Raw genomic sequence first — 19,720 nt, 5'->3', positions numbered from 1 at the left:
CAAATGCAACGAATAGAGGATGGGTTGCGGTATCAGTTCAGGAACTTAAAATATACTAAGACACAAAACGCAAGTGATAAGAAACGAACGATGAGCAGCGTGACAAACGAGAGCCGTCAAGCAGGAAGTGACGCGCCCTCCTGTCCCTTTCCCCTTCCGCATTCTTATGGGGCATGATGACTCCTGGTAGGCCGGATGGCAAACGTCTTAATAATGATTGACAGCACCGGCGTCCAATCATGAGCTCTGCAAACACAAATAGTCACAACAAGGAAAACAAAAGGACGAAACGCCCATCATGACACAGGATGTAACAGTTTATGTTAAGTATACATTTACTTAAATTGTATATTTTTTGTCCAAAAACTAGACTTGTTCTTGTCATTTTGCTCATCAAGAAAATACATCTTGATTTAAGAATTTTTTGATATTTCTACTGAAAGCAAGAGAAAAACAAGTAATTTTTTGAAGTGTAAAAAATTTAGTTAAAAAATGTCAACTTATTTTTATAAGTTATGCCAACTATTCAAAGGTCAAAACTTAAAATAGTAGGTTGAATTGCCTTGCAAAACCAAGTTCTTTTAACTTCACATTGCGTTTTATTATAGTTTCAACAAAAGTTTTGAGTACTTTGAACTTTTTACAGTGTATGTGTGTAATGAATGCAGGTGTTTTGATCTTTTCTTAAATTTCATATACTGGCTTTATTACTGTGTAATTTATTATATAAAAGAATTATTCCAATTTTATAGACTTTATTATATTACATTATAGATTTCTTTTACCTTTTGGTCTTTTCTTTATGTGACAGCCTAATTATCCACTCGAAGTGTCTGGCAGTCACTCAAAGAAAATTTGAATGATTCGTGTTATATCACAGGAACTTGATGAACCAAAGCTGTGCTGCTAAGTGTTTGGCAGCCACATTAAGTGCTTTAAAAAGCAAATCACAGACCTCAACTCGACTAATAAAGCCATCACAGATGGGTACATCCTAAGCATAATAGATATTTGATGTAGATACTTGTCTTGGCTCATGCATAACAAAAATACAAACTTTAAAAAAGCTAACACAAAACAACAGAAGCTGAAAAGTACCTAATTGAAAATCCTAACAAGAGCCGTTTGCCTTCTTTTAAATGGTGATAAACCTCCGGCAGCGCTCAGTGTTACGCAGACGTATCGTTGAACATTTCTGCAACATCTGAAAGAGCAGGAATTAACAAAACACACAGCGTGAACTTTTGTTAAATGTAGATATTATTTAAATGCACCCGATGGTTTCCATTAAGTACCGTAACTGTATTGCATAAGTGCCATTAGAAGTGCATATGTACAAGTAGTGCTTCACATAAAGTTCTTGTCCCTATAGGGGTCGTGTTATGAAAACTCAAATATTATTTTAGAAAGAGAAAATTGAAAAGCGTCTTTCATAACTCAATTCTCTCTCATAAGTACAAAAAGATCTTTTGTTGACTTATTGAAATCTGCACATTTGTTAATGTCACAACCATGAAAACATTACAGGCACTTATTTCACATGAAATAACAAAAAAGGCAGTTTGACATCTTAGTTGAATTTTGTTAAAGTAAACTTTAGATATTGAACAGCTTCAGTGCAAAAAACCTTGACAAAAACAATGTCTAGATCACTTCAGAATGTAAAAGATTTAAAACACATTTTAACCAGCCATCAGGCGCCAGTTTTTTTTTTGCCAGACACTGCAAAAAATGATTTTCAATAAAATATTTTTTTAGTATTTTTGTCTTTTTTCAGTGAAAATTTCAAAAAATTCTTAAATTAAGATGCTTTTTCTTAATGAGCAAAACGACCCAAGAAAAAAGACTAGTTTTTAGACCCCCCCCCAAAAAAATGTGCATAAATCAAGCAAAAAAATCTGTCAATGGGGTAAGCAAATTTTTCTTGAAATTTTCTTGAATTTAGTGTTTAAGAAAAATATGCAGATTTTTTTGCTTACCCCATTGGCAGATTTTTTTGCTTGTTTTATGCACAAAATCGCATAAATTTGATATTTTTGGTCTAAAAACTAGACAAATTTTCTTGGGTTGTTTTGCTCATCAAGAAAAAGCATCTTAATTTAATAATTTTTTGATATTTTTACTGAAAACAAGACAAAAACACTAAGATTTTCTTTTCTTGAAAACAGTGGCGGCGTTTCACGAAAACCTAGGGTATGGCAAAAATTCTTCGTACAAGAAGGCCATTCAAATAACGAATCTATGAAACCACATCATATCCATGATATGTGTACATACTCCACCAACCTGTATAAAATCATACTATGATTGCACGGATTTACACTTACTGACAACAATACGGAAGCAATACAAATGAAAAACAAAAATAGAAATCATGGTTATTTAAAATGCTTTTCAAATGTTGTCATTCTTAACTAAGTGCAACTCCAGCAACAGATAAACTAAAACAAGATAATATCAAAACAAACTGTAACATCATCCCTTCACAAATCTTGTCATGAAAGCCGCAAATAAACAGTTATAAAAACACAATAAAGACTTTTAATGATGTGATAGAGCAGACCACACGTAGATAACCCAGCCAGCTAACCAACTAAGACTAAAACACTAAACAAAACCTTAGTAAAACAGGGCTAAATGCAAAAACAAGTCTTACCTTTTGTCGTCGTGCAGTTTTTATTCCACAAGTCGCCATATTCAAAAACGCGCGCAAATAATTAATACAATTCACTTCGACTGCGCTACAATTTCCCAGTGTAAGAGAACATGTTTATTTATCCACAGAGAACAAATAATTTTTCTTCTGAAATAATGTATGCAATATGCATTGCGCGAGTGTGAACCGTAAGTCTGTTTGAGTGTTAAAACAAAAAAAGGAGTTTACTTGCGAAAATAAAGATTATAACAACAGCGGTCATCATGAAACCTCCTGCACAATTCAAGCTGCGCTGCAAGAACGACAGGTTGATGACATCAAAGTACCGCGAGGGTGAGGAGAGAAATCATCGGAAGAGTTTGCTTTCAGACCGCTCTCGCGGCACGTTGATGTCATCCACATGTCGGTTACTGTATTATAGCATGAAGTCGAGCACACGCGTAAATTATCCATATTAGTGATGTATGAATGTTCAGATATGTTCTACTGAAAATATGTAACATTATTTTTAATGAGCTTCATTATAGCCTGTTAATTTCTGGTGTTTTGTCTGAATGCTAGGGTATGGCAACTGCCATACCCTGCCATACGCAAACGCCGCCCCTGCTTGAAAATAATTTTTTGCAGTGCAGCACAAGCTTTTTTTGTGATTTTTACAAAAGTTTAAGCCCTCCAGAAAATGTTTTTCTGTAAATATATATAAACATGTAATATATCAAATGAAAGAACAAACCCTCTGCTGTAAAAACAAAATAATTTTTTTTTTATCCTATCTCTTTTTATATCCTCTCAAATAGGTTTCTTCAAAAATGCCAAATTTTAAAGGGACACCAGGCAGCATTTTTATGTTAATTAATCCTCTTCGTAAGTCGGTATATGGTTAAATGACTCATTACCGGACGAATGAAGACTCTCTCGCCCGCTCCTACCGTCTGTAAAAAGAATACCCCACTTGCAAGTTCGCTGTATCCGACCCGGTGTCCTTCAGTCTCGCAAAGTCTCAGATATCGCGAGAAGCAGGATCACTTTACGGCAAACAACACAGAGGCAGGCGAGCGAAACACGGCTAGCGATTGTTGCAAATGGCAGAGTCGAGGAAGAAGCATCAAAAACCTTAGACGGAAGATTCCAAGAAAAGAAAAAGAGCTTCTATATATATTAGGGTGACCATACGTCCCATTCTTCCTGGACGCGTCCTGGTCAGGATTTCAGGTGCGTCTTCCGGAAGTCATATTGTCGACCGCATACGTCATAGAGGATTAATATTATTATTATTACAGAAAAGCAACAGTTACATTTAAATTTAAGAATGAAACTACGATTGCATGTCTTATGTTTTTAACTGAATGGCGTATGCTGTCAACAAATACAACTTTCGGAAGACGCTCCGAAATCCTGGCCAGGACGCATCCGGGAAGAATGGCACGTGTATATTTAGATGGATGGATAGACGGATAGATAAATGGATAGATAGACGGATAGATAGATGTAGAAGGATAATATTTGTCCAAAGTTATATTAGTAAGGTCTATAAGTTCATCTGGATGAATTACGTTTTCCCTTTGCTTGTCTATATATATTTATTTATTTATAATTCTATTATTCTCATGCCCACTCTCCCAATAAAAAAACAAAACACGAAAGCAGTAGTTTGCCTCCTTCATATCGGTCGTTCATGGCAAAAATACTATTATGCATGACAACACAATAAAAATAAAAAATCAGTTGGAAAGGAAATATTACTTACCTAACATAGATAGACATAACTGGATTGGAAATAAGCTGATAAACTTGGTTCCGAGGGGGGAGGGACAACATTTTGTTTTCACGACAGTGTGTTTGAAAGCATTTACTTTCAGACACTAGGGGGAGCTAGAGAAATATTACGCAGACTGGCCTGGTGTCCCTTTAAACAAAAAGCAGAAACAATTGCATTTTTGTAAAGGACTTTTGTTAGAGATCGGATTCAGAACCATGAATAAAACATACACAGTGTTTTTACGGTTTTGGGTAAGATCGCCACCTAGTGGATAGTAGCGGAAATATAGATTGCCATAAAAACTTGTCAGAAAAGCGGCAATTGCCAGGGAAGCGTTTTCTGTTAATTGACGAGATATCTCGGGGAAGTCTCTCAAAGAAATAACAGTAAATTATTTGGTTTGGCAATAAAATGTATACCTAAAATGCACTGTAAGTCCCTTTATATTAAAGCATGTGCCAAATGTTTTAGAGTAAATTTTGCAAATTGAATATTACAAAATGGTAAGTAAGGGACCATGTTAAAAGTTCACAACATTACAGCATATTTTTTTGGCACACAAAATGCTGTCACTATTTTGAGCTGAATTTACAATGTAACTATAGGTCATAATAAGTTAACAACCTAAGGGGTTGTTTTTTAGAGCAGGACAGGGTCAAAAAAGACCCTAAATAGTCTCTGCAGTTTAGCAGCCGGTAGAGTTTCTAGTGAATTTTGTTCATAAACAAAGAAACATTTTGACGTTCACAAATTTAACCTAAGCTCGCTTATTCTGAATTTTATCCCCACAAAAGCAGCACATTTTCATCTTTTTCTTTGTTAACTCATTCACCGCCTGCCTTTTTGAGAAAAGTTGCCCACCTGCATTTTTGTGATTTTAAAAAAAGTTTCACAAAATTCCTTGCAGGAAAAATTATCTTCTATAAATATATAAACAAACAAATTATATCCAAATAAAGAACACACCTTCTGCTTTCAAACAAACAATAAACAAACAAACAAAATGGGGAAAAAACGTTTCATTATATATTTACTTTTTCCACTTAATTTAACCACTGAAATATGGATATTTCTCTTCAAAAATACAACATTTTGAGCAAAAAGCTTAAAAAATTGCGTTTTTGTAAAGGAATTTATGTTAGAGATCAGACTCAGAATGACTATCAAACATAAAGGCAGTTAAAATAAATCATTAAATCTTTTTAACTTCCGTTTTTGATAAATTCGGTTTGCATCTAGTGGATAAAAGCGGTATTACACTTTCACTTTGAAATTCGTCCAGAAAGGCATATTTATTAGTTAAATATTAACTCATAATTGATGAGATAACTCGTCAATGGCGGTGAATGAGTTAAGATGTGAAAATTACTTATTAACCTCCGTAAAAATACTACAATTTTTAATATGACTCCTTAAAATGGCATCTGATCTGCCAGTTAAGCAGTTCATAGCAACATTTACCCAAATATCCCTCATTTTTGCTTTTGAGACAGAGCAATCCAGCAGTTAGCTTTACAAAACAAACAAATGCTTTGATTTTTACCCAGCTTTGAATTAATAAATCAAATGAAATGACACTTTCTTTTTAATCCTGATTTGAGCTTGTTTGTTTCCTGTGCAGCAGCGTGACATTTACACAGGTGGAACGTGACGCTGTACGAATACTCCAGTGGCCCCTCTCTGTGTGTATGTTCGTGTCGTTTCGGTTTTGAAGAACCTCTTGTGATTCCCACGAATTTCTGTCTAGAATTATAACTGGAGAGCTGAAGAAATGCTGATTTGATCCGTGTTACATAACCATCTGCAGCACGGCTGGAGTAAAAACAGACAATAATTACATTTTTGCCTTCAGCGCTGTGACTGATCGAGCCCATTATGCTAACCCAGATTTTGGGTGACAGCGGCTCACCTCTGTGATTAGCTGTACCGCAAGATTAGCCGGCGCGCACCTTGGTGCTCTGTTTACCTCGCTGTTTGTAAATGTATTTCTAGAGTCTTCAGAATTGTGATTGAACCCACACGTGTACTTTGGTCTGGCGAGCTTTGGGAAACTTTAATTGGTTGTGGTTATTGATGTGATTTCCTTTTCTTCATGCCTCATAGACATAATGAAGGGGGTGATGTCTGTGCTATTAAACCGAATTGGCCATTATTCAAAAAGTCTCGTGAAACCAGACCTGCGGCTGAAGGTCTGGTGCTTTTTGCAATTTAAAGTGCCTAAGAAGATCCTACTTAGACAGATTGATGTCTGGCTGACTGACATATGAAGTAATCAATAAGAGTTTGGTTTGCTGTGATATGTCACTTAGAGGCGGGAATATCAGAGAAATACAGAACAAGACATGTTTGTATCAAATGTATAACTTGTATGAACTAGTATGGCCCTGATATGGAAGAACCGAGGCATAAGTAACGCGGGACGAATTTTAACAAAGTGATTTTCTCAAAGCCCTGACTACATTTGTATTCCAAACTATGACAGCATCTTTAGAACGCAACCCTTGTCAGAGTGGACACATATCGCGTTTTTTTGTCATCGTTTCTTAGAGGAGGTCCAGAAAAATTATTTTGACGGTGATAAGTAAATGTGACCCGTCACGGAAACCAGTGACACAAGTCGGCAGCACAACTTTCGAGATAATGAGAAAGAACGTTTTTTTTTTATTTATGATTTTCGTTTTATTGCAGAATCTGTTAGTTGAGATCACGAAGAAGCCTCTCCACGTATGATATAGCAGTTTTTGTATATTTAAAAACGTACATTTTACGGTTGAAATCGGCATGTTTTTCCAGGGGATTCTAGCGTGCAGCTGGGGGCTTCATTGTCTGTGTGTATATTAACATACTTTATAAGCGGCTTGTGTATTTGCCCCCGCCCCCAAAGGAAACAGCGTGACTACTTAATAGGGATAGTTCACCCAAAAATGAAAATAATGTCATTAATGCTAAACTCGGAAGACCTCCGTTCATCTTCGGAACACAGTTTAAGATGTTTTAACGTTAGATTTAGTCCGAGAGCTTTGTGTCTCCTCCATTGAAAATCTATGTACGGTTTCCATGTCCAGAAAGGTAATAAAAACATCATCAAAGTAGTCCATGTGATACTTAGTGGGTCAGTTAGAATGTGTTGAAGCATCGAAAATACAGTTTGGTCCAAAAATAACAAGAATTACGACTTTATTCAGCATTGTCTTCTCTTTCGGTTCTGTTGTGAACTGTGTGAAGTCACGTGACTGTAGTTACGCGGCTGACCTGTTCCTCAGACATGTTTGCTAAGTTTTTTTTTTCAAACTTACAGCGTGCGTCTCCCCAGACTTTAAATGAAGCTCGGGCACAAAAAAAAGAAAAAAAAAGAAGCTGGGGCGGAACAGATAACAGTCATCTGCATCGTATGTACAGCGTACTTTGACGTCATCTCTCTGTCAGTTCTTGCAGCGCAGCATGAAGTCAAACACACACAAAAAAGTCACACAGAGATCGTTGAATTCGTTATACAATTGGCTACATGTTTTGTCAATCAATATTTTCCATGTCATTGGCGGATGGAGGAATGAGCAAGCGATTGGTAACATCTCTAAAGGACGTCACGTTTTCGATGGCGCTGTTTGGATTATCTATTATACTACCTCCCTATTTTAAATACAAACTTTGAAGGCGGGTTCATGTGTTTAACGGAACGTAAATTACCGGAGTGTAATCTGATATACAATGTTACGATGTAAATAGTCCTTAGATTGTATATTATAATGTATTACCAGACCTTCATGCAAAATCTGATGTAAACAATAGACTATATATCTATATTTCACGGATTATACACATTAGTGGACAAAAATGGTCATTGGATGATTCACATATCTGAAACAGACTGGATTCGACTTGTGATCAACACAAAGGAAAAAAGTCCAGTTTATTTTTGCATGTTGTCATCCAGACTTCTGTCATAAAATACTACATATGATTCTAGAACATCTGTATCTCAAAACGGATTTACAGGGGGTATGGCTTAGCTAAATGAGATGTAAATGAGCCCTATTGTCTCATACGGCAGGAGAAAAGTTAACTTTCTGTCTTTATTTTCTCGGCTTTCTGTTTCTTGAATGTGTTACATTCAAATGGCCACAACTTCTCCAAATCTAATCAGATGTCCTTGTGTTACACATCGTTGGAAAGCTTAGAAACTGCACTTTCAGAATCTGTGAATAACTCAAAATGCGCCAGATCCAACTTTTGTCCATTATGTGACTGGTCACAAATTCCTAAAGCATTCATTTTTATTTTATAACGCGTTGTGTTCTGGTTTCATGTGTTACAGTACTGATCAATCTACATGTTATTTAGCACTGTAACACATCCTAAAGTTTGACCTCTCTTTTCAAAGTTTTTCAAAATAAAATTAAATCGGGCTTAAATCTCAGGAGTTCCTGTCGGGACGAAAGTAATACTTTTTACTTTTGTTTTAAAACAAATTACAAATTATTCTTATTTGATTTAATTTAATTTTCATAGTGTTCATACTGTTAAATTTTTTTTATTCTCAATAGTTCAAGTTTATCGGGTTGCTTTTGAAACATTTTGATGACACTGAAATTTAAAATGCAAATGTCATTTAATTATTTTTTATGTTTGCAGTAACATATAAACGAGGTCCTAGTCATGTATATTTACTTAAAACAAGTGTAACACAAACATCTATCTTGTTTTGTTGTGTTACTTTTAACTCACCTGTGTGTTACTTTTATCTGAGCCATCAGGGTCCAAATGGTACCAATGCGCTACTTTTGTTCGATGTGAAATTATACTGAACTCGTTTACATTTTTCAAAATTACACCTGGTATTGATAGACCACACTTGTAAGTTACTGACCAGAGCAAAAATATATTACTGCCTAAAACATATTTTTTATATGACTTTTTTTATTTAAAAATGGCACTTTCGCCTCTGCTCTCCCCTACTGATAACCAATAAATAATAGATTGATACTATTACCTTTAAATTGTATATTGACTGTAATACAGTTGTGTTATGATGATTAAATGTGACATGCATTTTAAAAGTTAATAATTACACTAAAGTAAGGAAAGATAAATGCATCTTCTAGTTTTATTATGTGAGTGGCAGTCAACAGTCAAGTTCATTGAAAATCTTAATGTCTACTTTACATTCATGCATGTTTAAAGTGCAAAGGCATTTTCTGTCATGAGGTTTTCTAATCTACTAAGCATCAAACCTTTGTGCTAGATATGTATTGGTCCACTTGGCATCTTTTATTGACTAGCCTTTATGGCTTTGACTAACTGAATGACTCGGGCAAGTGATTGGCTAAATCTAAAAAGCCTTGGTTTAATTGCCCGATAGCAATTCTGAGATTCTATTAAATGTTTACAATGTCAACAATAAAACACACACTCTAGTTAATGCAACTCCTAAAAGTGAGATCAATATTAAAACATCAATATGAGCTGTTACCTTAAGGCATGGTTGGGTTCAGAATAAGATACTAGCATAAGCAGAAATTCAAATTACTTTAGGGCTGCAGCTATCGATTCTTTTTGTAATCGATTAATCTAGCACTGAATCGATCGATTAATCGAGTAATCGGATAATTTTTTGTGTGTGTTTTTAAACAACCAAAACAAATAATGCATAACGAAAATGACTTGGCTGTAAAATGTTCAAGCATTTGGCTTTTATTTCTAAAAAAACAGAGGTATTTGGCTGCAAGAAATAAGCCTATTTATTTCAATTTTTTACCCATTTAGTGTTTATAAGTGCCAGTGCCAACAATTAAACACTTTAATTTATTAATATGCACAACTGGTTTCATGCTGTAATCTAGCCCTGACATCAAAGTAAATATCTGGTTTATGTACATTTCTACACCTGCAGCATTTACCATTAGGCTTTTGACATATAATATATCATTTCTGGGATGAGCCTATTTGCTATGGTAACAACCTGTGTGTATGCGCGCACGTGCACTTGTGTTTGTGTGTGTGCACGCGTTCTGTGCGTGAGGAAGAGTGACACCCCAGTCAGACGTTCAGTTGCTTCATTGCATTTTGGTACTGCAGAAATACATACATTACTTTTCAATAGAACGCTGCATTTGGTTTGCATCACTTGCATTGCGGTGCATTTTAGGTTAAGAATCCGTTCGAAAAATCACAACATCACGTCCCGCTGTATACAGTGAATGCATGCTGAAATTATTGTTGCGTGGCTACATAAAAGTTTAAGCATATGTGATGCATTGCGCGATCGGTCTGACTCGCGTGAGAGAGAGAATAACTTCCTTATGCTAAACTCCAATAAGACAGAGATTATTATTATTGAACAGAATATGTCAGATTACAAGTTGCCCATAAATGATTGCACTGTGGTGCCGTTTTTTGGTACACACACCTGTAGTGCATGCGTGTGTGTGAAGGGGTTCTTTTTTAATCTATACTGTCCTGCAATTGAACGTGAATACGTTTACTACTTAAAAACATCAAAGCAAAACATCATATCTAGTCAAACCGCATAACGACATCGCTACAAATACAGTATGGGATTAAAATCAACGGAAGCTACGTTACCTTGTTTCATCGACGCTTGGTGAAACAGCAGTGGATGTTTTCGGTTCAGATGCTGAATGTAAAGATAAGAATGTAATGATCCCAAACTTTAGACATTCTCTCTCTGCCGTTTATGGACATATTCGCTCCGCCATCGCGCCAACTAAATTCAAAATGTACCACGCGCTATGATGTGCTTCCTAAACATTGAACAACGGTCCGTGTGAATCAGATCTCGGCGCGTGTAGTGCGCGTCATAGGAATTTAACGAGGCTTCGAGGCAGAATTTTTGCCTCGAGGAATTTTTTGAATCGAGTAAATCGAGTAACTCGATGAATCGTTTCAGCCCTAAATTACTTATATTAACCAATAAACTATATAATATGAACTAATAAACAAGCTGTTTATTGCAACCGATAGTTCTGTATTCAAGTTAAGTGCCCTCTAGCTGGTATAAAAAACATGCCATCATGAAATGACGTTTAAGTGTTGCTACAAATTAAAATGTGTTTATATGTAGTATGTGAACTTTTTACATAGTCCCTTACCAACTATTTTTCTTTGCAAAATTTCCTTTTAAATTTATGCATTTGGCAGACAATTTAGATAAGCAACTTACAGCACTTTTAAAGAGCACCTATTTTCCAAATCACGTTTTTATTTTCCTTTGGTGTGTAAGTATATACGTACATGTTAACAATATGCAAAAGGTACAAACTCCAAAGTAAACGATGACGTCAGTTATCATCTCCGACGTAAATCTCTTTTTTGGACTACAACAAACACACGGATTGTAGGCAACAGTTTACTTCCTGGGATTGGTGATGTAGACAAGACCGACATTATCAAAATTCCTCTCGCTTCGGATTTACAGCCTATAAGTTAACTCCTGTTAGCATTGTAGCGAATCTTTCAAACATGGTAGGAAGCGTCACATTTCCTGCTGACGTCAGAGGTATTCAGGCCAATCACAACGTACAGATGAGCTGGCCAATCAGGGACAAAGAGCTTTTTAAAATCCGTGCACTTCAGGAATAGAGTGAAATCTGGAGCTACAAAAGTTTACGGTATGTGTAAAATAATGTGTTCTTTAACCGTAAACCACAAAAACACATTGTATTATACCAAATACACAAAATAATGTTTATATTAATGAAATAGATGCACTTTAAAATATACTATTTTATCACCATGTGTGCTTCGTGGGATCAAATCCCTAATATTTTCAGTGCTCTACCAACTAAGCTACACACTGTGAGAAGTAAAAAGTTGCGTCAACTTAAAAATTACTTTAATTGGTAACACTTAACTCTTTCACCACCATTGATCAGTTATCTCGTCAATTAAGAGAAAACATTTCCCTGCCAATGACCCTTACCCTACGAGTTTTTATGGTAATCTATCATTCCGCTATTTTTTCCGCTATTTAAAATTAATTTACAAAAATGCCGTTATTTCAGCTTTTTGCTCAAAATATTTTTTAAGAAACCTACACATATTTAAAAGTTGATAAAAAGAGAACAAATTAAGATAGGATAAATGTTTTCTTTTCTTTTCTTGTTTTGTTTGTTCTTTCATTTAATATATTTGTATGTTTATATATTTATAGAAGAAAAAAATTCTGAAAAAAATCACAAAAAATGCTTGTGGGCAACTTAAAAAAAAGCTGGCAGGGAATGAGTGAAACATGTAAATTAAACAAACTTCTTTTTTTAGGTGTTACCAATTGAAGTATTTTATTAAGTTGATCCAACTTTTTATTTTTTACAGTGCAAGAATAACTGATTATCATGCGAGATAAACCCAACAAAGCTTTAATGAAAAGTTTTTATATAAACTTTATACCTGCTGCTGATAGAGATGCAATTATATTTGAGAGAACTAGACAAAATAATCATAATAAGCACACTCACACAAAACCAAATTCACACCAAATGTCTATAAAACCTGAAGTAGTTTTACTTTGTGTGAATATTTGCAGAGTTTAAAAATCAATATGTTTGCATCATTTACTCTCTATGAAGCCTGTATCCCCCAAACAAGGGAGTTCAGCTTCATCTACAGCTCAGGCTTTGAATAATCCAAATCTATTGTCCTGCATCCGGCCCACTGCTGTGGGTTTTCAATGAGTCTCGGTGAAAGGAGTTTTGCTTTGCTCTGTTGGATCAGTGAAGCTGTAAAGCCTGATCGATGGAGGTCTTACTGTCAGTATCTGAGCGATCACATGTTTCTTTGCGCTCACTGCGAGCGTGAAATAAAAGGTAAATATTTAATGGACCCCGTGCGTTCGTGGCCCACCGCCAGCTGCCCGGGATGATGCAACATTATCAATTCTGATCACACCTCCACGGGTTTAAACGTCTGGAGTCTGACCGATGAAACGGCGCTTCATTTGATCATTGCTTTTTAGTCCGGAAGATCACGTGTGTGTGCTGGTGTGAGCTAGGGCTGAGACAAAAGGAAAATACAGCAGCGAATACAATTCTGCTTGCTTAGCGTTCCTAATGTACATGCGGCAATACAACATTACACATCTTCAGTAGTTTTCTCTTGTCATGTTAGTCATGTGCCCAATACAGTCCTGGTTTCTTGTGTATTCACATTTGCAACAAAGTGTTGTTTTTGTGTTCTTGTAAGAGAATCTACTTTATATGTAATGGGGTTCAATAACCCCCATTTGACCGCTGGCAGGTGATTGTACTGTAGGCATGAAACAGGTGAGGTAGCGTGGAGGATGATGGAAGATGGAGTCCATAGGAAGGCAAACAATTAATAAATGTGGAAACCGACAGGTGGACATTTTTTATTTTGGAGTCAAATGTGACCTCAACATGCGTTTCAATACAGATTTCAAAGACAAAGCATGCACACACAAGCATTTGGTAGATTTAGCATTCCTGTGGAATAAACCATGCTCCCACTTTTCCCCAAAGCTGTATATACAATCGTAAACAATATGAATGATCTGTCCAATGGAGACGTCGTAAATTTTCTTTTTTCACCCTACTTTGCGAGGGACTATAAATATTGGTGGTCTGCATCCATCAGAGTGAGATTTGACTTGAAACACATAAGCGTTACTCTGGAATGTTTAATATTCAACTCTCAGATTTACTTTGTGCAAAGAAGCAACGTTTCTCACTAGAGCCCTAAATGTCAAACAGAAAGTAATGCAGTTCTGTTCATTGAGTGTGTTTATTCTACGAAAAGTCTGTGTTGCTTCAGAGAGAGAAATTCTGAATTTATAAGTTGTATTGTCGGCAATTAAAAGAAAAAACGCTACCTTGCCAATGAAGAGTTTTTACGCAATCCATATTTCTGCTATTATTCACTAGGTGGCACTCTTACCCCACTTATAAAACACTAAAGCATCCACTGATCCAAAAACAGTAAAAACTCTGTGGATGTTTTGATCATCGCTCTGAATCTGATCTCTAACAAAAGTCCTTCACAAAAATGCAATTATCTCAGCTTTTTGCTTAAAATTTGGTATTTTTTAAAGAAAGATACACCAACTAAAGGTAGAATATAATGTTTTTTAAGCATAGGGACTGATCTTACATTTTGATATATTGTATGTTAATATTATTTAAGAATGAACATTTTATGGAACGTATTAAACTTTTGTGTAAATCATAAAAAAATGTTGGCACTGGCTGGCAACTTTTTTTTAAACGGGCAAAAAAATCTACACTGCAAAAAATTATTTTTAAGAAAAAAGTTTTTAGTATTTTTGTCTTATTTTCAGTAAAAATATCTAAAAATTCTTAAATCAAGATGCTTTTTCTTGATGAGCAAAATGACCCAAGAAAATAAGTCTAGTTTTTACACCAAAAATATCAAATGTAAGTGATTTTGTGCATAAAACAAGCAAAAAAATCTGCCAATGGGGTAAGCAAATTTTTCTTGAATTTAGTGTTACCCCCTTGGCAGATTTTTTTGCTTGTTTTATGCACAAAATCACTAAAATTTGATATTTTTGGTCTAAAAACTAGACTTATTTTCTTGGGTCATTTTGCTCATCAAGAAAAAACATCTTAATTTAAGAATTTTTAGATATTTTTACTGAAAATAAGACAAAATAAGACGTTTCATTCTCTGCTTATAAACTCTTAAATATGGGTATTTAAAATTTTTTTTTTTTTTTGCATTTTGTGAAGGAATTTGTTAGAGATCAGATTCAGAATGATTATCAATACATACACAGAGTTTAAAATTAGTAAATAATGTTTTGGCTTCAATTTTTTCATAAATTGGGTAAGTGGATAATCTAGTGGATAATCGGAGTATTGCAAATTAACATAAAAATTAATCAGAAACACATTTTTTATGCAAATTTTATCTCTTAATTGATGAAATAACTCGTCAATGGCGGGGAAAGAGTGAAACGAATGATAATGTGACCTTTACGCACGTCAGGTAAAAGTCAAATGATTACAATGCGATCATAAATGTGAAAAACTGTTCACTGTTCATTTTCAAAAAAATCTGCCAATGGTGTAAGAAAAAAATCTTGAAATAATCTTACTGTTTTCTTAAACACTAAATTCAAGAAAAATTCAAGAAAAATGTTCTTACCAAATTGTCAGATTTTTATTGTTTAAAACACAAATTCACTTAATTTTTTTTCTCTAAAAATAGACTTATTTTTAATTTTTATTATCTTGATTTAAGAATTTTTTGTTATTTGGACTGAAAACAAGACAAAAATACTAAGTAAGAAAGTAATTTTTTGCTGCGTTTCCTTTGCAGTTTTGTTATATATTCCTTTTTCGTATTTCCTGAAAAACCACCTCACGTCATGAATAAAAACATTTTTGCGATATATGGTAGTTTGTGAGAAATTGCCATGTTTCCATTGGCATGTTTTTAATTTGCTGTTTCAATTTGCGCAATATAAAGGGTAATAGTAGCGCAAGGCGGTAACAATGCCGGTTTGATTCCTAGAGAATGCATGAACGAAATTAAAAACTGACACCTTTAATGCATTTTTAGTTAGGTTGGATAAGAGCCTGACCTTAAATGTAATGTAAGTGAATGTCACATAAAACATTATTAATGCAATATTGCACTAATCAGCAAAACACAATATATGAAAGGAACCAGAGTTTTTGTATTTATAAAATGTATTTGCCATACATAGTTAAGTGCATATTTAAAAAATATGAATATTGTCTTTTAAATGTTAAGAAAAGGGATAAACTTCATAGCATACTCATAGCATTGATAAAACATCCAACCCTGTTTCATCGCACATCAAATCCACATGTCAGCAACCCACCTCACTCACATTTTCTTCATTAAATCTAGTTTATACAGTAGTTGTGCGAGTGTGCAGGTCACTTTCATTCCGTTATTTGTGTCCCGCTGGCTCGTCGCTCTTATGGCAAGACTTCACACACCTTACACCTTGGTTTGCTCAAGCTGAGGTTTCACCTACAGTAGCAGGTCTGGGCAAGACTCCAGAAGTCTCAGACACTTGAGGTGTGGAAAAAAATGTCACTTACAGGTTTCGTCAGGTGTCTGTTGAGTCTGAAATCAACTGTTGTTGACGCAAGACCCGGTGAGAGCTGAAAAACAATGTTTCTGATGCTAACCTGTTAAAGTTCACAGGATGACGTATGTGAGCACTGTTACAAAACCTAGTAGGTTTGTCAATGCTATCTCATGGCGTATTTCGTACGTATTTTATTAGGTGGCCAATTTGTATTAATTCGTACAACCACAATATTGTATGATTTGCTTTTGCCCCATTACATTGGGGTTAGAGGTAAGATTTCGTTATTGTTTTTTTATGATATCTATTTTTTTCTATGATTCACTTTGTATGAATTACGTGCGATCAAGGCTGGGTTTATGTATGTAGGAAGCATTTAGGTTTGCTCCTGATGTGGAAGATGTTGTAAAAGTCACCTTCATTTTACGAAATACAACTGCATGTATCCTCTGACAATCCCAGAATGCATTGCAACAAGGTCATTTTGCTTATGTCCTGTAATAATAATTCAATTTAATTACGAATTGACTTTGTTGCTTAGTATTTGTTTTGTCGTCAATACATTTCAGCCTAATGCGTTCATGCCTTTCTGTTCATGACTCGCTTGGCTGATCATGTTTCAATCGCTGTCATGTGTGTGGTTGTAAACAAACAAGAAGAAGCCATGTTTGATGTGGGCTTGTTGGAAAACTGCGTACTGGCACTTCCCAATTCCCCAGTTTCTCTCCCTTGGGTGGCGAATTTGAAATTAATTCAGAACGTTTTCTGTTTCAGAATGAATAAATAGAAAAACTTGTAAGTGCTTTAATTACATTTTGGCAATGTAATGTTGTGAATTCACTCAATACGTTTTTCCGTCCAATGAGCTGATGACCATTTTGTGCTCCTAATAAGCTAGTGTCTAACATATATGGGTTGTTTCCCCGGAACGGGATTAGATTAATCCAGGACAAGGCCTTGGTTATGTTAGGAAATGTTAGTAGTATGTGTATTGGTATGCAACTTGAGAAAACACTGCCATTAATTTATGCTAATATACAGTATGTCAGTACAAGATATTTTTAAAGGCACACAAGGCAAGTCTGAGTATTATTTCTCTACTAGCTCCCCCTAGTGTCTGGGAGTAAATGCGTTCTATATCTAAGACTATACGAGACTGAAGGACACCGGGTCGGATACAGCGAACTTGCAAGTGGGGTATTCTTCCTACAGACGGTAGGGGCGGGCGAGAGAGTCTTCATTCGTCATGTAATGAGTCATTTAACCATATACCGACTTACGAAGATGATTTATTAACATAAAAATGCTGCCTTGTGTCCCTTTAAATTAAGGCAGCTCAAACATGCATTTTAGTCTGGGACTAGGATAATCACTGTCCACGAAACCACCCCATAATGTTTCGTAACGTTTGCCTCTCTATCGCCATCTCTGTTTAAAACATAAACTGCAGGTTACTTTACGTACTTATATTTGTTGAAAAATCAGTTTTAAACATTAATTCTTTATATATTCTCTCAATAGCTTAGTAGTAATAATAATAATAAACTTTTGTTTATTTTTAACCAAAATAGTTAAAAAATAACAATCTGACTTTGATTCGGACGCTTGCGTTTTCTGGAAAACAAGCATTCGGATATTTGATAGAGACACTGGTTGAACACTGATCATCTGTGTATTTGCTCTTCAGGCCCTGTCGCAGTTATCAGTGGGGAGGAAGACTCCGCAAGCCCCCTTCATCACGTCAATCACGGTATCATAACGCCCTGCTCTATGGACGCGGGACCCGACGCTGTCATCATCGGCATGAGTCGGATTCCCGTCATTGAGAACCCGCAGTATTTCCGACACGGACATAACTGTAACAAGCCCACCACCTGTGAGTATTTATCTTTGCTGTGATTCAATTCATGCGCCTGCTTGTTCTCAGATATACTAATCGGTAAGATCATATTGACATAAATCTCTGAAGTATTGTATGCAAAGTCACGTATGATAAAACCAAACAAGCGAATCCTTAAAATTACAACATTTTATGCAGAATAAAGTTAAAACAAGTGGATTTTGCAAGTCGTTCAACCTACTAATTTAAGTTTTGATTTGTGATAAGTTGACATAACTTATAAAAATAAGTTAAAATTGAAATTGAAAAGAAATTGAAATCTTAATTTGTTAAAAAAATAATATGTTGATTTAATATAAAAAGTACATTGTATAAAGGAAAATCTTTAGTTTTATTTCATGTATTCTAACACTGCAAAAAAATGATTTTCAAGAAAAAAAAATTCTTAGTATTTTTGTTTTGTTTTCAGTAAAAATATCTGAAAATTCCAAAATTAAGATGCTTTTTCTTCATGAGCAAAACGACCCAAGAAAACAAGTCTAGTTTTTAGACCAAAAATATAAAATTTAAGTGATTTTGTCCATAAAACAAGCAAAAAAACAAGCAAAAAATCAGCCAATGGGATAAGCAAATTTTTCTTGAATTTTTCTTGAATTTAGTGTTTAAGAAAAATGTTCACTATTTTTTTGCTTACCCCATTGGCAGATTTTTTTGCTTGTTTTATGAATACTAAGAATTTTTTTTCTTGAAAATCATTTTTGCAGTGTTGGCAGATATTTTTTTGATATATTATTGGCAAAAATTCTTGAACATTTTTCTTAAACACTAAATTCAAGAAAAAATCACTTAAAAAAAAATTATGCACATCATTTAAATGTTTTTTTTTTTTTGGTCTAAAAACTAGACTTATTTTCTTGGGTCTATTTGCTCATCAAGAAAAAGCATCTTAATTTAAGAATTTTTAGATATTTTTTCTGAAAACAAGACAAAAATACTAAATATTTTTTTATTAAAAGTCAATTTTTGCAGCGAATACAGTGGTCTCCAACATTGTGCCCGCGGGCACCAGGTTGCCTGCACAGAGTCTGTGAGTTGCCCGCCAAAGCACATTCTATTAATAGCCTATTTTTTAATATTTATTTATTACATATGTTTTATATTAGCTTGGCTTCTTTTATGTATGTCAACATTTTAAACAATAATAAAACATATTAACAAGTAAAATTAAATGAAATCAACAAGTAAAACAAGTTTTGACTAGACTATATCAAAAAAGTAGCCATCCAATATGATAGACTTTCTCTACACTAAGGTGTCTGTGAATATGCTGATGCTAAAAATAGATGACTTTGTAATATCCATCGCTTGCACTTGCTGCACAGGCACAAATCCCAACCTCATTATTTG

The 19,720-nt window shown here is 34.8% G+C and overlaps 1 protein-coding gene across 2 annotated transcripts in view; it reads left to right on the top strand.

Moving 5' to 3' along the window:
• The window catches only part of ntrk3b (neurotrophic tyrosine kinase, receptor, type 3b), a 176,945-nt gene that overhangs the window by 120,625 nt on the left and 36,600 nt on the right, over positions 1-19,720 (top strand). For both annotated transcript variants that reach the window (XM_065294216.2, XM_065294217.2), the window contains exon 12: positions 18,161-18,349. In XM_065294216.2, the coding sequence (XP_065150288.1) occupies positions 18,161-18,349 (189 nt within the window). The remainder of the gene's footprint in view (positions 1-18,160; positions 18,350-19,720) is intronic.

Source organism: Paramisgurnus dabryanus, chromosome 2 (genome assembly GCF_030506205.2).
Source record: "Paramisgurnus dabryanus chromosome 2, PD_genome_1.1, whole genome shotgun sequence".
Lineage (NCBI taxonomy): Eukaryota > Metazoa > Chordata > Actinopteri > Cypriniformes > Cobitidae > Paramisgurnus > Paramisgurnus dabryanus.
The sequence above is the reverse complement of the archived record's forward strand: the minus strand, read 5'-3'. Positions and strand labels throughout refer to the sequence as shown.